The following is a 19,222-nucleotide window of genomic DNA, read 5'->3' on the forward strand; positions in this document are numbered from 1 at the left end:
ATGTATTCATCAGACCATTTGCGAATAAGATCTGTACATAGATCAACAGTGAAGGCGCATATTTGATATTTTGCTTCTCATCCACGACTGTGTGCAAAAATACCATACAACCAACTGGGTCACCCCCTCTCCCCACACGATTCTCTGGACCATGTCTCCTTGAGGCAAAGCAACATTTGCCATGGAGCCAGCTCTCAAGAAAACTCGAAATATTAGAACCCAACCTCCACATATCACAAGAACCAAAACTTGTCCTTGAGAGAGGGGAAGGGAGAGGAGTAGCTATAGTTCTCATATTACAGGTGCAAAGCATGTACACGTTGGGGTATTTAGTTTCACCAAAAAGCACGGTAGTTGAGGAAGCTTCCGCCTTGCATTCTACTCTGAATCACTTTCCATTGTCTCCAATCCTTTCAACCCCCTTCGCCTTGGCTGCAAGATGTCAAGACAATTTTGCAAAACCTATCAGAATCGTGCTCTACTCGTGACCAAGATAACCAAGTGGTTAGTGCATTATTCATATATCTCACTTTTAAAAGGATTCTCAACGATCTCAGAAAAAAAGTAAAGTTCACATAAGTTAATTTCAATGCGAATGAATACTACTCTAAGTCGATTGATGTGAGCTCTTTCATTTGAGCTTTTCTTTTTCCTCCCTTATCGATGTAGCAGCATTTTCCCCTCTAATGACGAAAACTAGCCTTATCGGCGGACCAAAAGAGGCAACGATACAAGGAGGGGACAGTTATCGTAAAATATACGCCTTATTCAGTCACACCAAACTTTTCTTCAAGTTGACAAATCTAGGTCATTTCAGCAGCAACAAACTTTTGGGGTTTTAAGAGTTTAGACGCGCCTTCCTCGCCAAAAAGAAAACGAAGCTCATTTAAAAAGTTAAGAAATTGGACCTATTTTAATCCATTATCATTTTATTTATTTATTTATTTTCAAAAAGGCACAAACCCATAATTTATAGATACTTCTATAAAGCAGCAAGTGTCCTGACTCCTGATGGGTGATGCTAGATTTTAATAGAAGGGCATGGATGACAATTTCAGCTGATCTCAAATATTAAATAAATATTTAAAAGAAAAAACATAATTTAGTGGAACTTCTGTTATGGGGACAAAAGAAAAGGAAAAAAAGTAGAGCAACGGTGCACACATGATAACCCTCTAATTTTGTGGGTAATAAACCCAAAAACCTACTGTTAAGGCGTTAAACATATCAAATAATGTCTTTTTCTATTTATTTAGTAAATTGCATATGAAAACAATTATTATATAGAATAAATTTTAATCAGTAGAAAACTTATCCAGAAAAACAACTTGGAGTATTCTATTTGATCACAATATGCTTTCAACAAATTTTAAACTACCTGAATAATAATAAATTTTTTAATTGCACCAATAAAGACGATATTTGTTAATTGCGCCAATGAAAATGAGATTTTTAAATAAAAAAAATAAGTACGAGACAAATAAGAATATATACATTGTGGGTAAATTCAATATTGTAAAACATAAAATTTTCATTTATAGTATTTAAAACTATAATAGAAATTATATGATATAAAAGTCAAACTATTGCAACTAATAAGAATTGAAAAACTTATAATTTGCATCCACTTTCCACCCTATACAACTAATTAGAAGGGACATTGATCCAAAGATATCTATCTTTATTCTTTATCTTGAATTCTAACAACCCCAAGTCTAATATAAAGATGCACTAATGATCAGGTCACTCAGTACCCACGATTCACGGGTATGTTAAACAAAGAAGCAGCGACTAAAAGCAAGGATATGAAAGGAGGCAAACAACACATTACCTTCTTCGCACTCTTTCTCTCTCTTACTTCATACCTAGCCCTCGTCAAGTCAGAAAGCCAAAGACCTGGAAAACAATACTAACCCACAAAAAAAGAACAAAGAAAAAATAAATGTCATAATCTATAAAAATAGCAAGTCATCAAAAATTAATTTAGTGGTATAGAATTAACTAAAACGACTAAGAAAAATAAAATGGTATACCTGGAGGGCTCTATCAACAGCTTTGGCCCTCTTTTTGGGTCTATGTGGTAGCTTAGTACCCTTCATTGCATAAAAATCATCTTCTTTTTCCTTCCTTGAAAGTGATATAAAAATCCTTGGGCATTCAACTACTTCACCTCCCTTCTCGGCATCGGCCACCGGAGAACGGACCATAGCAGCAGCATGCCCACTGCCGCTGTGGCCGTGCTCATGCTCTCCTTGGGCTACTAAATTAAGGTGATTTCCATTGACAGTAGCAGGCACTAAAGAATCATCTGACTTCACTTTTCTAATTGGCCCAGAAGAAGCTGTCTTCTTATCATTCTTCTCTATACAAGATGGGGATCGCTTCCCCACCGTAGATCTGGAAACCGGACGGCTACTAACCCCGCCATTTTTCGACGGTGATGCGCTGTTCGAGGCCATTTGATCAACTAAGTTCCTAATCATCACAAACAATAAGTAATGATGAATGAAGATATACTAGTATTTGAAAGAGCAAAATTTGTTTTCACAGTAGGACTAGATTTTAGATTGATTTTTTTCCTTCAAAGAATACTATGAAATGAAACAAAGGTTTATATAGTATCCATCTAAAAAAGCGAACATACTGTGATTAGTCTCTTTTTCTTTTCTTTTTTTATCCACCTGTATGGGGTTAAAATGGGTATAACAAAGTACATAAATTTACAAATAACACATCACGCCGCAACCTTATCACACAATCGCTGACAACAGGAAATTAGCATAATCAAGATTTGAGCTTTATATATTCAAAAAAATAAATCTAAAAAATTACTATAAATTATATAAAAAAAAAACCATTAAAAAGAGAGATGAGTGGTGTTTATGTACCCGCGGAACAATTCGAGGAAGGTGAAACAGTAGTAAACGGGCACACACACCAAATGCTTGTCATTAGAGGAGAGAGAAACGAACTACTTTTTTTTTTTACATACTCATTATTATTTATATACTCCTACTTATATCATCAAAAACAGAAATAGACTAAAATAAATTTGTTCTTCTCTAAGAGGAGGGCATATGGGTCATTAAATCGTTTCGGTTCTTGAACAAAAAATACTTTTGTTAGATCTAGAAATGAGATTAAGGGGAGAAGATTGGGTAAAAACTTAAAACCTTCACTCTCTGTTAAAACACAAGATAGAACATGCATAGATGTCAACTAGGTTAGTTGGTAAATACTTAGAGGTGGTACGAGATCAAATCTCGTCTACATCATTTACCTTTCCATAGCTCTCTACACCAAAAAAAAAAAAAACAGGACAAAAAGCTGCGGAGAAAAATAACAATTTAGAAGAAATTTTAACCTAAAAAACCCGGAAAAAAAGTCTTAAATCGGTAATAATTTTCAGAAAATATATCAAAAATCAGCAAACTTTTCTCACTTTCCTCAAATCCAAACCCATATTTTTTCAACAAATTAGATGGGTGTTTTGTCTTAACAAGGATGAAAAACACAATAGTAGAAAAAACCAGCAAACTTTCACCCAATTGAGCAACAAATTAGATGGGTGATTTTGTTAATAATAATTATTAAAAAATAAAAAAAGTGGATTACCTGTTCTTGGTAGGGAGAAAAGCAGGAGTCTCCTTAGAATAAAGCAAACCATGAGGTTTAACTCTGGTAGAACTTCCACTTCTACTACCATTACTAGAGGTTGAAGGAAGCGAAGAAGGCGGATGCGGTGGCGGCATTACAGGATTGGTTGCAGCGTGATGTTTGTCTAAAACAACGCTAACCATGGACCGACCCTCTGTTCTTGAACACCTCAATCTCTTCCTTGGACCCCATTGTAACAATAAATCATTACCGCCACCACCAACACATCCACCACTGCTGCCTCCACCGAAGCACGCGCTGTTTCGACTCGGGCTACTTTCATTAGTTTGATTGATCGCTGAAGAACTTGAGGCTTGCTGCTGTTGGTTGTGGTGGTGATGGATATTATCTTGGTGAGTTTTTGGAGGGGATTTTTGCATTATGCCATTTGCGTCGAAATTGGTGACAGCAACCGTAGTAGTTGTTGCTTGGGTAGTGTTTCCATTGTTGGGTGTTATTCTGATGTTTTCTGCACCATTCTGATCTTCTTTGCTTGACTTAAAATTGTTTGCGCTTGATTTTCTAACGCAAGTTGAAGCTAAATTATCAGGGCTCATTGTCTGGTACCTGTAAAAATTAAAAGAACTTGTTTAATTGTAGAAACTGAAAAGATAAACATATTGTAAGATCTGGGTTTTATCTAGTACAATTGCAAGATCTACTTTTGTAACTCCAATAAATCATGTTAAAATCTCTCCACCCTCTTTTTCTTTTTATTTTGGTTTCAAACTTTTCATTTCCAAACTGATCATTCTGAAATCATAAAATCGATCCTAAATTTTCAAATTGAGTTGCAGAACAACATAGAACAAAAAAAAAAGAAACTGCTTAATATTTCCAAAATCATCCATGAAAAAACCGAAAATTTTAGCATTTTTGGCAGCTTAAACTCAACCAATAAACTTGTACGAACAAAATTTGGTAGTTTCTTTACATCAACCATTTCTCAGTAAATCAAGAAAACTAGACAGATCAATAACATATACAAATCATCTTTGTAGCACATAAATAAATACATCAGCAATTGTAAAAAAAAGTAGAGATCTCTGAAACTTCAACAGCTATTGAACAACAATAGAGGTAAAAAAAGAGTAAAGTTAAGAATGAGGGAAATTCTGAGGCAGCCTAAAAACTAAAATTAATTACATTCTGAATCAAACGCCACGAGAACGAAGCTTGTTAAGATTAGATCTTCAATATAAACAGAATTTGACATGCAAATACTTCGAGGAGATTTGCATAGTAATGAGAAAATCATCTTCGCTTGAACATTCTACAAAATTTGACAGATTAAAATGTAATTGAGGGGTCAAATTTAGAGAAACTATGTTGTGAATCTCAGTTTGAGGTTAAAAATACGGTAGTTTTTTTGGTTTGAAAAGGTGTTTTGAGAGAGAAGAGAGAAGGAATGGTAAGTGAGAAGGAAGGCGGAGGAGCTTGAGTTATAGAAATGGCGACGATATAAGTATATGATGATACAGAAGGGTAGTGCTGTGTTTTTTATAGCTCCTACTATTATAAAGTCGTGGTTGGTCACTTCTGCCCTTGCTATATATTGAAAATTTTCGTAAACGTCACTTTTTTCTTGTATTTATTCTTCGGATTTTTTACTCCATACCCCGAATTTTACAAACTTAGGTTTGTTCTCTTTCACATAAAATAACTGAACTAAATCAATTGTAATTAAACTGAAATAAATCTAAATTACAACTGAAGTGAATCAATTGCAATTGAACTGAACTGAAATGAATTAATTGTAATTGAACACGAATTAAATTATAATTTTTTTTTGACGGGAAAAACGTTCATCAAACTCCAAATCGGCCAATACAAATGGGTGGATCTCAGGAGGATACTTCCCCATCCAGATTTTAGTGCTATTCAAAGACATGCTCAACTACGCTAGATTATGAGCTACCGTGTTCCCACTACGACAAATATGATTAAAAGATACAACGTTAAAGGCCTGAACATAATCTAGGATATCTTTTACTATATTCCCGAAGCTCGAGTTCTCTAGAACATGTTTCTTCAACTGAGAGATAAGTTTGAGACAGTCATTCTCCAATATAATCTCTCTGAATCCCGCAGCTCCAGCTATAGCCAGCACCTCCCGGATCGCCATTGCCTCCGCTATATCGGGCGCGAACCTACCATCCATCCTGCCACAGCAAGCCAGTCGCACTTCCCCCATCGAGTCCCTAACCACTCCACCGAACCCAATCATACCTCCAGCTAACACAGCAGCATCAGTATTTAGTTTTAAGCTCCCCTCCCTGGGTCGATGCCATTTTTTCTTTCCTGGCCCCTCACTTCGCAGACCATCCTTCACACTCTCCTTCGCAGCTTGATACTCTATGGTGAAGCGCATTGCCTTATCTATCAAATCCTTCACACTCACTTGTTTGCGCTTAAAGATCCACGCATTTCTTCGCAGCCATATACCCCATAATAAGTTCCAAAATATCTCCCACCAAGATTCCTGTACGATTGTTGCCGCAAGTTTCTCACACCATTGTGACACATTTTCATCCTCCATCTCCTGGATTTCCATCCTCAATGGTGAAAGTCTCCATATACTTCTCGCATCCCTACATAAAGTTAAGGCATGTTTTATTGTTTCATCTCCCTCTCCGCAGACCGGGCATCGCCTATCCTCCCCCATTCCTCGATACAATAAGTTCGCCTTTACTGCAATGCCATTGTGAAGGACCCGCCACCCAAAATTTTTTATTTTTGTGGGTAGGCTCGAATGCCACAACCTCTTCCATATGCTCCCCCCTACACTCTTCGACGTCGATGTAGCCTGCGTTTTCTTGGCCTCCATGGCCTGATAATACGCGCTCTTCACCGTGAATCCCCCATGGTTTGTCCAATTCCACGCCCATTTGTCCTCTCCTACATTACGTGCTATTGGGATAGTCATGATAGCCTCTACCTCCCATGGGAGAAAGAGGTCCTGCAGCATATTCAGATTCCACCTCCCATTGCTCATGAGTTCACTCACCCATTTCGGGCCCTCTGGTATCTCCCTCTCCGGGGTCCTAGGCTGAAAGTTGGGGATCTTAGGCACCCACGGGTCCTCCCAAATATTCACATTATGCCTCTGCCCCACAATCTGTCGGACTCCCTTTTTTCAGTAAATCTCGAGCGGACAAGATAGAGCGCCACGTGAAGCTGGCTATCGGGCTCATTTTTGCTTCTAGAAATGTAGTATTAGGGAAGTACTTACATTTTAAAGTTTTTGCCATCAACGTATTTGGGAATTTCAAAATTCTCCAGGCTTGTTTAGCCAAGAGCGCTTCATTAAAGGCTTGTAAATTTCTCATCCCCAAACCACCTTGCTTTTTCGCCGCGTACATCTTAGTCCAACCAACCCATGCCGTCTTCCGTTCATCTTTCTTTTGGCCCCAGAAAAAGCTCCGGAACAGCCCTTCAATTTCATTGAGCATCGTCACAGGGAGTCGGAAACATTGCATTGCATATGTTGGGAGAGCCTGCGCTACGGATTTGATCAAAACTTCTCTCCCGCTTGTGATAAAAAAATTTCTTTCCACCCTTTCAACTTCTTTAGAACTCTTTCATGAATATGAGGAAACACTTTTTTCTTCGATCCACTAACAAAAGTTGGTAGACCTAGGTATTTTTCGTGACTTTCAACGGCCTTACATGATAACTTCGTCTGAAGGATTTGTTTCTTTTCTTGTGTGATGTTTCGGCTAAAAGTCACCTCAGATTTCTCCATATTCAATTTTTGTCCCGAAGCAGCTTCATAAGTGTCCAGAATCTCCAATAGCTTTTCGGCCTCCTCTTCATTTGCACGGGTGAACAACAAACTATCATCAGCGAAAAATAAGTGGGATATAGCATCGACTTTTTTACCAATCTTGATACCATGAATTTCCTTTCTGGCTTCAGCATCTCTTAATAGTGAAGAGAACCCCTCCGCACAAATAATGAACAAAAAGGGTGATAACGGGTCACCCTGTCTGAGACCCCCGGATGGCCGGAATTGTCACGTAGGCTGTCCATTCAGTAATATCGAAAAAGTGGACGATGAAACACATTCCATAATGATTCGAACAAATCTCCCTGGAAACCCCAGTTTCAACATCATCTCTTCTAAAAAAGTCCACTCCACTCTATCATACGCTTTTCTCCACTCCCACCTTGATCCGTAGGATCCAGATTCTCCGAGCTCTCCAATCCACATACACTCAGCTTACCTACCATCTCGTTCACCCTTGAACACACTTCCACCCCCGGGATTTTCTTTGGTCTCGTAATGAAGAGATTCCTCGCACAGCTACTCACTCCTTCATTACTGCCACTTTCCATCCCCTACCGCATCCGCTTCCATGGTGACGCCTTAAGCCACCCCCCATAGTTCACCTGCGGATCCTCCTCGTCTCGGCATTCGGGGCAGTCCTTGATTCCATGTCCCATTAAGCCGCAATAGAAGCAATAAAGGGGAGGTTTTTCATACTTAACCTCAACGAAATCCTCCTCTCCTCCCCTCATCTTGACTTTAATTTTATGTGTCAGTGGTTTCCTCACATCCACATTGATGCGGGGTCGGATCGATTTATCTATGCCCACTGATCCGAAAACGTCCGCTTTAATAAAACGCCCAATCTTCTTGCCTAGGGCTTCCACATTTTCCCGTTTCAGTCGCCCTTTGAAAGGTAGGTTATATACCCTGACCCACATGGGCAGTTCGTGCAACACCATATTAGATGGCTTTGTAGCATCACTTATATCCCTCAGCAAAATTGCGTGACGATCGAAATGCCAGGGCTGACCCTCGACCACCCGCAACTTATCTCTCCAGTGGTGGAATTGGAACACATACTTGTTCTCCCCTAAACTGCTAATATCCAGTCCATGTATGGGTTGCCATACCTTCTTTATTGTAGTCATAAAGGCATTAATATTAATACTACGCTTAGTCCATGTTTCTCCAACCAGCCCCAATTCGATACGAGCCTCCTCGTCCTCATTCCATTCAATCACCTCCTCATTAGGTTTCTGGTTGTTTATTGTTAATTCGCCAATCTGTCTGTTAGCATCGGTACCGATGATAATATTATTACTACTCTCCCCATTCAAAGTATTTATAGTGAGATCGTTCTTACCAGTTGCCATGTCGCCATGTCGTTCCGCCATCGAAAGCTACGCACAATTCTCGAGTCAGCCTCGAGAAACGCCGCCCCACAGGGAACCCTAGACAATCGCCTAGAAAACCCTCCCAAGGAAACCTAGATGGAGACCTAGAGGGAACTCTAGTTTGCACTGTACTTAAGGGACCACTTTTAAATTATAATTAATGAAAATAATAATTGGAGATGAACTGATTGCAACTGAACTGAAAATAAGTTGGGGAGAACAAACTCTTATATTATACTGCATTACAGTTACCACCATTGACCACTAACCAAATGAGTCGTTAGTGTTTCTAATTTACCATATATTTCCTCCGTTTAGAAATAGTTGCACCATTTGCATATTGTTTACTATTCACATCTTGCACTTTGATTGTCTTGATTGGTCACTTCTGCCCTTGCTTTATATCGGAAATTTTCGTAGACGTCACTTTTTTCCTGTATTTATTCTTCGGATTTTTCATTCCATACCCCGAATTTTACAAACTTAGGTATGTTCTCTTCGACATAAAACAACTGAAATGAACTAATTGCAACCGGATTGAATCGAAGTGAACTGATTGCAATTGAAATGAATTGAACTGGACTGAATTGAAATGAACTGATTTAAATTATAACTAATAGAAATGATAATTGGAGGTGAACTGAACTGATTGTAACTGAAATGAAAATAAGTTGGGGAGAACAGACCCATATATATACTAGACTGCATTGCAGTTACCATTGATCACTAACCAAATGAATCGTTAATGTTTCTAATTCACCATATATTCCTTGAGTTTGTCTTATAAGAGACCGTCTACTTTTAAATTGAAATTAGGCAATAATAAGCCCAATATTAAAAATAAAATTAGCCCAATAGTGACTAGGTTATATTCCTAAGTCTTTTTTTTTTTTAATAAATTTACATGATGTATTTAGAAATGAAAAGACATTCATTCCGAGCCCCGAATAACTCAATATCTTTCTTCTATCTTTCATTTTACCGTAATTAACTTGTAATTAATTTATCTTCATCGAACTTCCTTCATCTTCATCCTTCGTTTACACCATAAATATATTCCATTCACCATCATATTCGACACTGCCATTGTAATTGATTTTCAAATACGATACATTATATAGTTCAATTTCGATTTGACCATGAATACTCCTAATATTCAGCTTTGATGGTCGAAGTTGACCATGTTAGGCTTTAATACATGCAAAAAAAATTATGTATTTCTTTCTTATTCTCTTACCAACTATCAATATAGCGGCATGTATGTGATGGTGGTAGTGCGACAACACTAAGGGTGCGTTCTCCTCAACTTAAAAAAAATTAAGTTTCAGATCCAATAAGTTCAGATAAGTTGCAATAAAGTCCAATAAGGGCAATAAGTTCCAATCAGTCTAATAAGGTCCAATAAGTTCCAATCAGGTGCAATAAGTTCCAAACAGGTGCAATAAGTTCCAATCAATTCTAATAAGGTCCAATAAGTTCCAATAAGGTCTAATAAAGTCCAAATAGTCAATGTTCAATAAACATTTGTATTATTGTCCATTATGTTATTATAAGAATTTTAATTTAAAGTACCCCAATGATTATATATTATTATACTTGTATTAGTGTCTATTTATTTTATTAAATATTTCTATTATTGTCTATTATTTTATTATTCATATTACTATTAGCTGATTATGTTATTATTAGAATTTTTTTATTAAAGTACCACAATGTATAGTATTATACTTGTATTATTGTCTATTATTTGATTATTCATATTACTATTAGGTGATTATGTTATTATTAAATAATATTATAATCATAGTCAAATAATTAAAGTTAACAATAATAATCATTATAATTACAATATTTTGCAATTCGTCTTTAAATAACTAGAGATAACATATTTTCGTTACTAATAACAATGAAAGATATAAATGTAGAGTGAGAGATAAGGAGTTAATGCATTCTACTACCTTCACACAAATGAAAGTGGGGTGAAAATTTTTCATATGTGCCAATTTTAATTAACTTGTTAGCAATAAATGTTAATCAACTTTTGATTTTCCACTAGTGCTTTATAAAATCAAAACAAGAGTATTAGATATATTAGTGGTCAAAGTTATGTATAGGCAAATATATATATAATAATTTTTTTTGTTAAATTAATTATCAGAAGAGATAATTAGTAATTATAATTTTTTTAAAGGACAAATTTTAATAATTATTACTCCCTTCGTTTCATTTTAATCTACACACTTACAGTTTTCACGCATGCCAATGTACAACTTTAAGGACATACTCCCTCTGTTTTTTTTTATCTTTCTCACTTGGAATCTTGACACTATTCATGTTTAGAAAGAATCTTCTCAAATGTTCTCAAGTTATAAGAAAAAACATAGTCATGTGGGGTCTTGTTTGATTCGTCTCAATTAGTACTTTATTAATATTCAATCGTTATAATTTTTACTAATATATAATGAGAGATATTTAAGTTTAAAAACGTGCATTGGAAGACGCGCACAGAAAAGTGAGAATGATAAAAAAAAACAGAGGGAGTATATCTTTAGTTTTGTATTTGTAAAAATTATAAAAAAGTACATATTAATAAAATACATACTAATACGAATCTAACGAGATCCCACATGACTATGTTTTTATTCATGTATAAATCACAAACGAGGGTCAAAGTGCAATTTGTGAATAGTGTAAAATGTCAAAGTGTGTAGATTAATATGAAACGGAGGGAGTACTTCATAATAAATTTTGAGGGTAGTATTTACGTTAGGGGTAATATTGATGTTATTAATGGTCAATTTTTTTTGTCTAATAAGGTCAAATAAGTTTCAATCAGGTCCAATAAGGTCTAATAAGTTTTCATCAGGTCCAATAAGGTCTAATAAGTTTCAATCAAGGCCAATAAGGTCTAATAAGTTTTCAAAGGTCAATAAGTTCCAATAAGATCCAATAAGTTCCAATCAGGTTCAATCAGGTCCAATAAGTTGAATTAGGTCCAATCAGGTTTAATAAGTTCAGTTCAAGTTCAATAAGTTCAATTCAGATAAGGTCCAATAAGTTCAGGGCCAATAAGTTGAAGAGAACACACCCTAAAATGTAATTAAGGTGAGTGATGGCGGGCAGGTGAGTGGTAGTGGCACTAGTAGAATAAATATATATTGTTGCTATTAAATTAATGTTGTTTTACCCAAACACAACAATATATGACAAAGGAAAGAAAAAAAAAGAGTGTTAACAACCTATTGCTGCAGTTTTTGAGAAAAACCACAACAATAAATTAAAATATTTTTATTAATTAATTTATTGTTGTAGTTTTTCCTACGAACCGCGGCAATAGACTTTCATAACAAATAAAACACACTCAGGGTTTGTATTCATTCCTAATACTTGGGCGCTGTTTCTCACACTACATTCATTCAATCTCTTATTCCTCTATCACTCTTTCCTCTCTCACTTCTTCGCTTACCCAATGACCGGCTCCAACCACCTTATTCTCTCTCATCACATTCCACCTTTCCTCCAATGCCATTGTCAAAGATCCCACCTTCGACTTCCCTCGCCATCCCTCTTGCCACCATCAACAACACCTACCTTTCCTCCACTACCATTGTTGAAGATCTAAGACCTTCGGACTTCCCCTCTCAGATCTGCGACTTCCCCTCGCCATCCCTCTCGCCACCATCAACAACATGGTCTACAACTCTCAACATCCCTCCCGCCACAATCAACAACGCTCCACCGCTGGAGAATCAACACTAGTTCTCCTCTGTCTTTGTAATAGCCCGCTCTTTCGAGCTGCTAGCGGAATACACTCAACAACCATAAACAACAATTAACTCTTAATTAAATTACTTCGCAGCGGAAAAACAACCTTAATTACACCAGTAACTCGACTAGTATTCCCAAATATTATATACAAACGAAATAACAGTAACTATTCTCAAATCAGCTATCTAAATACAAACTCAATTCTTAATCTAGGACACCATCATAATCTTACTTCACTTCCAATTCCGAGCGCATAATACCAAACCTGCAAATTCAGAGAAGAAAATACAAATCAAACAAAATTCCAATATGAGTGGAAAACTCTTAACCTTTACTTCAGCCTGTTATAAACATTTTATTTCTCAAATCATTTTCATCTCATTACAGCGCTGACATAGCTCACTCTCTTAAACAAATCAGTGGCAAGTACATGCTTTGGACAAAGGACAAACGCTGCCTCCAAGGTTCGTTATGGATCCCAGCAATACTACCCCCAAGGTTCGTTATGGAGCGTACCCGACCGTATCAGGTCAAAAGAGTAACCATCCTCCACCCATACCTTGCCCACTTTCTATTTTCAGTTCATAAACTAAGCCAACAAAACATTTTCGTATTCATATTCATCGAATAAAGTTTCCAGAATCAACTCATAACATCACATTCATAACTATGGCCATAGTACAAACTTATTTATCAAAAATAGAACACAGAGATACACACACACAAGGGCATGAGTAAATAATTTTACTGAACATAAAAGTTACCTGAACGCATTCCAATTCCAACAACACAACTTCCTTCATAATCCCGAATGATACTTCACTCCCAAATTATCCTCAAAGAATCACCTCACACGAGAACGATAATCAATAACCAATCTTAACATTCTAACTAGAAACATAATCATAACAGTCTAGAAAAGTATACCATCATACTAGCCATAACACTTCTAAAATGAACTCTAACTAATCTAAACTAAATATGCGAAACAGAAACTAAGCAATTCTATAATCTACACTTATATCTAAAATATCAACTCCAAACAACCAACACATCAACACAATAACAGAACAACAACAATAACACTCCACCACCAACAATAACACCAACAATAACATCAAACAATAATAACAACAACCCAACAACATTCACCACAATCACCACAATAACTCCACAACTACAACAACACCGCAACAACGATAACAACAACACCGCAACAACAATAACAACAGCCCAGCAACAACCATAAACAACAACTTCCCAGCAACTCTACCACAACCACAATGACAGAACAATAACAACAACGCAACAAGGACAACAACAAACAACAACATGGAATTAATTTACGAAACTTGAAATCAGAATTTTAAGAGAAAAAGAAAGAGATGGATATACCTCTGCTCACAAGAGCAGCGAAGCGAAGAAAAGAGGAACAGATGGGGTTTCGAGGCTTCAACAGCGACAACAACCAGCACCACCAACAACAAGGTGATGGTAGCAGCAGCCCACATTGGCGCATACGACCAAGAACAACAGTAACACCGCGGTGGCATGCGAGCAACACTGCGACAGCAAAACACGAGTAGAAGAGAATTCGTGAACGAGGATAGAGAAGCAGCAGCGCGACAACGGCATAGGTCCGGCGGTCTGCTCGTCGGTGGAGCACCGAGCACGACACGAGAGAGAGAGAACAAAAATTGGGGTGGGGTTTTGGGTGAAATGGGTTTTCATGGGGAAGGAGAAATGAAATGAGATTTGATTCCTTTGGGTTTGGGTTTTGTTTCACTAAACCGACAAAATAAAAAGGGGGGGTGTTTTGGTTACCGCCAACCGACATCTAAAAGTAATAGAACGAGAAACCGACTTTGGTTTTTCAAATTGGCGAAACATTGCTCAACTAATTGCACAAACCCAAAATACAAAATAATAATAATAGAAATAATCTCACATAATTAAATAAAAATCACATTCCACAACTCAAATAAAATAAGAATTTTCGAAACATAGTTAACTTAATAATTATATTTAGCTTCTAAATAAACGTTCTTAAAATTAGGGCTATTACAGTCTTCGCGAGTGGTAGTGAATGTTGAAGCAATGGGTAAACCCATTTTTGAAGGAGAAGCGAAGAACGATGTTGATGATTTTTTTTGTTTGTTTTTTCGGTTTTTTCACCAGGTACCCCTATGGTTACAACAAGAATGTCAGCCTTTAGCGTCTGCAAAAATCAGACGCTAAAAACGCGGAATCGGACGCTAAAAGAATTAGCGTCCGTCAACGGACGCTAAAAGTCGGATGTGAAACCCCTGGTCGCTAATACTTGGATTAGCGTCCGACAGGCGGACGCTAAAATTTTAGCGTCCGATTTTTCCATTTAGTGTCTGATTTTTAGACTTTAATTAGCGTATGACTTTTCAGACGCTAATTAGCGTCTGAAACGACAGAAGCTAAATGCAAAAAGCGGACGCTAAATGTCCAGTGCAATATGCCCAATGCATCAACGCTAAACGCTAAATGTCCATTTAAGTAGCTAGTTTCATTTTCTCTTAATACTGTGAACACAAAATGAAACATAAATGGACACAAAATAAAAAGAAAAAACATTGGAATTGAAACATGAAAATGAAACATAAATGGAAGTACTTCTTATTAATTATTATGGTAAATGCAACATATTTTACATCCCTCAGTAATATCTAGAACAAAATTACTTGAACTAAAATGATAAATAAAAAAATTACATCAACTACAATATGAAACAAAACCAATCTCTTCTCATATGAAAGACAGTATTTCAAAAATACTTCTATTCACTTATCAGAAAAAAAAAATACATCTATTCAACTAATATTTGGATTCAATCTCTTCAAATAATCCTTGAACACATCTGATCTGCAACCACCAAGATCTGCAACCATAGAATTAAAACAACAAAACATCAACACCAAAATTTAACCCAAGCATAATTAAATGAGATTAACCAAAATTAACCAAATTAACAAGAAAAATAACCAAAGATTTAACTGAAAAATTAATCAAATCCGAACTCCATAATCAAAAATCAGAATGACAAAAAATAAGTACGAAAAATCAAAATAGAAAATAATTTTTTTTTTTAAAAAAAACAGAAAACGAAATTAAAATTAAAAAACAAAATTAAAAAACAACAAAACCAAATTTTTATTTTAAAAAAAATCAAACTGAAATATATACAAATACTTTATAGCGGAAGATAAAATTTTTTTTTAGAAAAAAAAGGACAAAGATCTTAAAAAAACTTAGATCTACCATAATACTAACCCCCTAAAAACAAAAAAAATATCGAAAAATATAAAAAAAAATATTTTAAATAAAAACCCCACCCACCCAGAAAACCCACCCACCCCACGAACCAAAAAACCAGAAAACCCACCCGATCTTCGATGCTGAGCGGAGATCTTCGATGCTGAGCGACGACCACTTTCGACGGCGACAAAAACCCACCGGATCTTCGATGCTAAGCAAGGATGGCAGGGATTCGACAATGGTGGTTAGATCCAAAAAGGGGATTTAGGGATTTAGGGTTCGAAGAGGAGAGAAAGGGGAGGGAGGGCCGCGTAAGTGAGCGAGAGAGGGGAGGGAGGGCCGCGTAAGTGAGAGAGAGAGAGAGAATGAGGAGGGAGTTAGGGTTTGAGTGAGAGAGAGAGAATGAGGAGGGAGTTAGGGCCGCGTATATGAGGAGAATGAAAGCAAAGGGCTGCCACGTGTTTGAACGGGTATATGGTCGATTTTATTTTAATTTGGATTATAATTAGCGCCCGCCTCTTCAGACGCTAATTAATCAAAATCGGACCCTAATTACCGTCCGGTTAAAAGTCGGACGCTAATTTTCGCAAAACGGACGGTAATTTGCGTCCGCTCCATAGACGGACGTTAATGTTAGGAAAACGAACTCTAATTTGCGTCTGATTGTTATCCGACAGTAATGTCGAATTTACCGTCCGCTTACGGTGCCGGACGGTAAATTCAGACGCTAAAAGCGCGCATTCTTGTTGTGGGTTTTTAAAAATTCATGGGGTACCCCTAATTTTTTTAATGCGCCAGGTACCCTTATTATATCAGTAAAATGCACGAAATGCCCTTAATGACTAACAATGTCAAGTTTTCGTTAGTCATTAGGGTTAATTAACCCCTCTAATCCTAATTAAATCCTAATTAACTAACTGTACACTAACATCTAACCCTACCCTAACCCCATAACTTCAAACCCTAACCTCACAACCACCACCTAACCACCTCCACCTCCCCTCCCACTCTCTCCCTCCCCCTGCAACATCCCTCCTCCCCCTTGATTTCCCCAACCCACCCCCACCCCCACCCCGGCAGCATCCCCCCCTCCCTTGGCAGCAACCCCCTCAAAACCTCACCCCCACTCATCCACCACGTCACCTCCACTCACAAGACGGGACCTTCACAGCAGAGCGAACAACCAGACGACTGCCCCCTCTAAAACTGATTTCGAAATAATTTTTGAAAATAATTTTTATTTTGGAAAACATTTTCAGAATCATTTTCGAAAATCATTTTCGAAAACCATTTTCGAAATCATTTTCGAAACCATTTTCGGAAACCAATTTCGAAACCATTTTCGGAAACCATTTTCGAAACCATTTTTGAAAACCATTTTCGAAATCATTTTTTGAAATCAAAAATATCAATGATGAAGGAGGAGAGAGAAATTAAGAACAACATCCATGGGGGTGGGGTGGGGGGAATTCGATGGGGGTAGGGGTGGGGAGGGGGAATTTCGACAGGGGTAGGGGTAGGGAGGGGGAATTCGACGGGGTGGTGGGGGAGGGGTGGGGGAAGGTGGTGGTTGGTTGTTAAAGTTGGAGTTAGGTGTTAGGGTGTTAAGATTAGGGCTTAAGGGTTAGGGTTAGAGAGTTAATTAACCCTAATGACTAACGAAAACTTAACACCGTTAGTCATTAAGGGCATTTCATGCATTGTACTGATATAATAAGGCCATAAGGGTACCTGGTGCATTTAAAAAAATTACGGGTACCCCATGAATTTTGAAAAACCACAGGGGTACCTGGTGAAAAAACCTATCATTCACTGCCGGTGTTGATCTAGTTTTTTTATTTTATTTTTCTTTTTTTGTCTCCTGTTCTCCCCGCTGATTGTCTTATTTGTAATTTTATATTTGTAATTATTGTTTTATGCATTGTTAATTCTTGACTTTTTTACTTCATATTCAATCTTTTAGTGCCTTTGTTTTAATTTTTTGATGCTTGATTGTGGCTATGGCTTGTATATATATGTGAATTTAACATTTTAATGGTTTACATCTTTTGTTTACTTTGTAAACTTGCTGGCAGAAATCTAGAAAAAAAATATTTTTTTTACCTATACCTATTGTTGCGGTTTTGGGCTACAACACAATAATAGGTTAATTTATTGCTGTGGTTTTAAAACAACAGCAATAGATTTACCTATTGCTGCGCCTTGATTTGCGGAGGTGCAAAATCCACAGCAATATGCAATTAATCTACTAGTATGGGCAGGTGGCTGGTGCATGTATGGGGCTAAATAATGATGTAGTTTTTGGTGTTGGTAGGATTGTTGGTGGTGAAGGTGGTTAGGTTGAATCATTATAGGTTGGTGGCTAATAGGTTTACCAGGATGGTTTGCAGTGTTGTTAAGGGAGTAGGGGTGATTTGGTAAGTTGAACTGGTAGTGGGGGCTAAAATTTTGGAAAAAGGGTTCTTGCTGGTGTTAATATGGAAGAGGCAGCGGTCATTGTATGCTAAAGATATTTTTCAGCAACTTTTGGCTAACTTTTGGTGAAGGAAAGATAAATTAGGGTACAGAGAAAAATATAGTCGAGAAACGAAAAGGGTGGGGGGGGGGGGGGAGAAGAGAGGAAAGGGAAGGAGGAAGGAACCCATGCATGGAAAAAGAAGGTTTAGGGTGGGAGGACTAAATTTGTTTGTCATTAAAGACATCTTGTACATTTGTAAAAGATTAGTGGTGGAGGGATTGAAAACATATAAGGTATCATCTCAAAGAGGATTACGAAAAATTCTGGAAAAACGCCAACGACTACTGGCTTATTTGTTAAAGAAAAATGTAGTACGTTAGTATATGGTGAATAATTTGGAAACTCGAGAGTATTTGGTAAAAATACTTTTTTTATCATTGATATGGAAAATGGTTTAGCCTCCACCTCTGATTTCTTGTGGTTGAGGGATCAATCCTCATCAGGTGTATTTTGAGGGAATGGGGGAAAATATTACCCTTAATTCAAAGGTAGTAGTTAATCACGATCCATGTATGGTAATGTATCATAATCCTCTTTTTCATCCCTTCTTACTGACATAATCTACAACATATCTTATAGGAAAATTCTCATTGGTAACCTTTTAGGATTGAAAATTATATTTGGTAACCAATTTAAAACCTTATTTCATAACGTGACCTTATAGTATAGTTTTTGTTACTCAACGTGACATTAATGAGAATTTTCGTTAACAATTCCGTTAAATCTCATGTTTTTAGGAATTTTAGTGCTAGATGTGCTTAGTAAGTAACAAAATTTACTAATCTACCCTGAATTAAACCCCTCCTTTTTCCCACCTAACAAATATTG

General features: G+C 36.9%; 3 protein-coding genes across 3 annotated transcripts; all 3 read right to left on the minus strand.

Moving 5' to 3' along the window:
* Positions 1-32: 32 nt before the first annotated feature.
* LOC104898786 (uncharacterized) lies at positions 33-5,178 on the minus strand. The gene is made up of 5 exons (XM_010685893.4): positions 4,804-5,178; positions 3,616-4,224; positions 2,034-2,475; positions 1,832-1,909; positions 33-432 (listed from the first exon to the last, which is right to left on the minus strand). Coding segments are annotated over exons 1-5 (1,185 nt in total). The 5' UTR covers positions 4,806-5,178; the 3' UTR covers positions 33-378.
* A 376-nt stretch (positions 5,179-5,554) lies between these two features.
* Positions 5,555-6,652, minus strand: LOC104898810 (putative ribonuclease H protein At1g65750). Its single transcript, XM_010685917.1, has one exon. It carries the CDS (start codon positions 6,650-6,652, stop codon positions 5,555-5,557), a length of 1,098 nt encoding a protein of 365 aa, XP_010684219.1.
* Positions 6,653-7,998: 1,346 nt separating this feature from the next.
* On the minus strand, positions 7,999-8,823 carry LOC104898809 (uncharacterized). The gene has a single exon (XM_010685916.1). It carries the CDS (start codon positions 8,821-8,823, stop codon positions 7,999-8,001), a length of 825 nt encoding a protein of 274 aa, XP_010684218.1.
* Between the last annotated feature and the right edge of the window lie 10,399 nt (positions 8,824-19,222).

This window comes from Beta vulgaris, chromosome 7 (genome assembly GCF_026745355.1).
Source record: "Beta vulgaris subsp. vulgaris cultivar EL10 chromosome 7, EL10.2, whole genome shotgun sequence".
Lineage (NCBI taxonomy): Eukaryota > Viridiplantae > Streptophyta > Magnoliopsida > Caryophyllales > Amaranthaceae > Beta > Beta vulgaris.

Excerpts from the sequence above, each read along its gene's own strand:
- LOC104898810 (XM_010685917.1), bottom strand. The coding sequence starts at position 6,652 with ATGAGCAATGGGAGGTGGAATCTGAATATGCTGCAGGACCTCTTTCTC.
- LOC104898786 (XM_010685893.4), bottom strand. Across the intron at positions 1,910-2,033 it reads CTGTTGATAGAGCCCTCCAG|TATTGTTTTCCAGGTCTTTG; the intron begins GTATACCATTTT and ends TTTGTGGGTTAG. Across the intron at positions 433-1,831 it reads AGAGAAAGAGTGCGAAGAAG|CCAAGGCGAAGGGGGTTGAA; the intron begins GTAATGTGTTGT and ends GACATCTTGCAG.
- LOC104898809 (XM_010685916.1), bottom strand. The coding sequence starts at position 8,823 with ATGGCGGAACGACATGGCGACATGGCAACTGGTAAGAACGATCTCACT.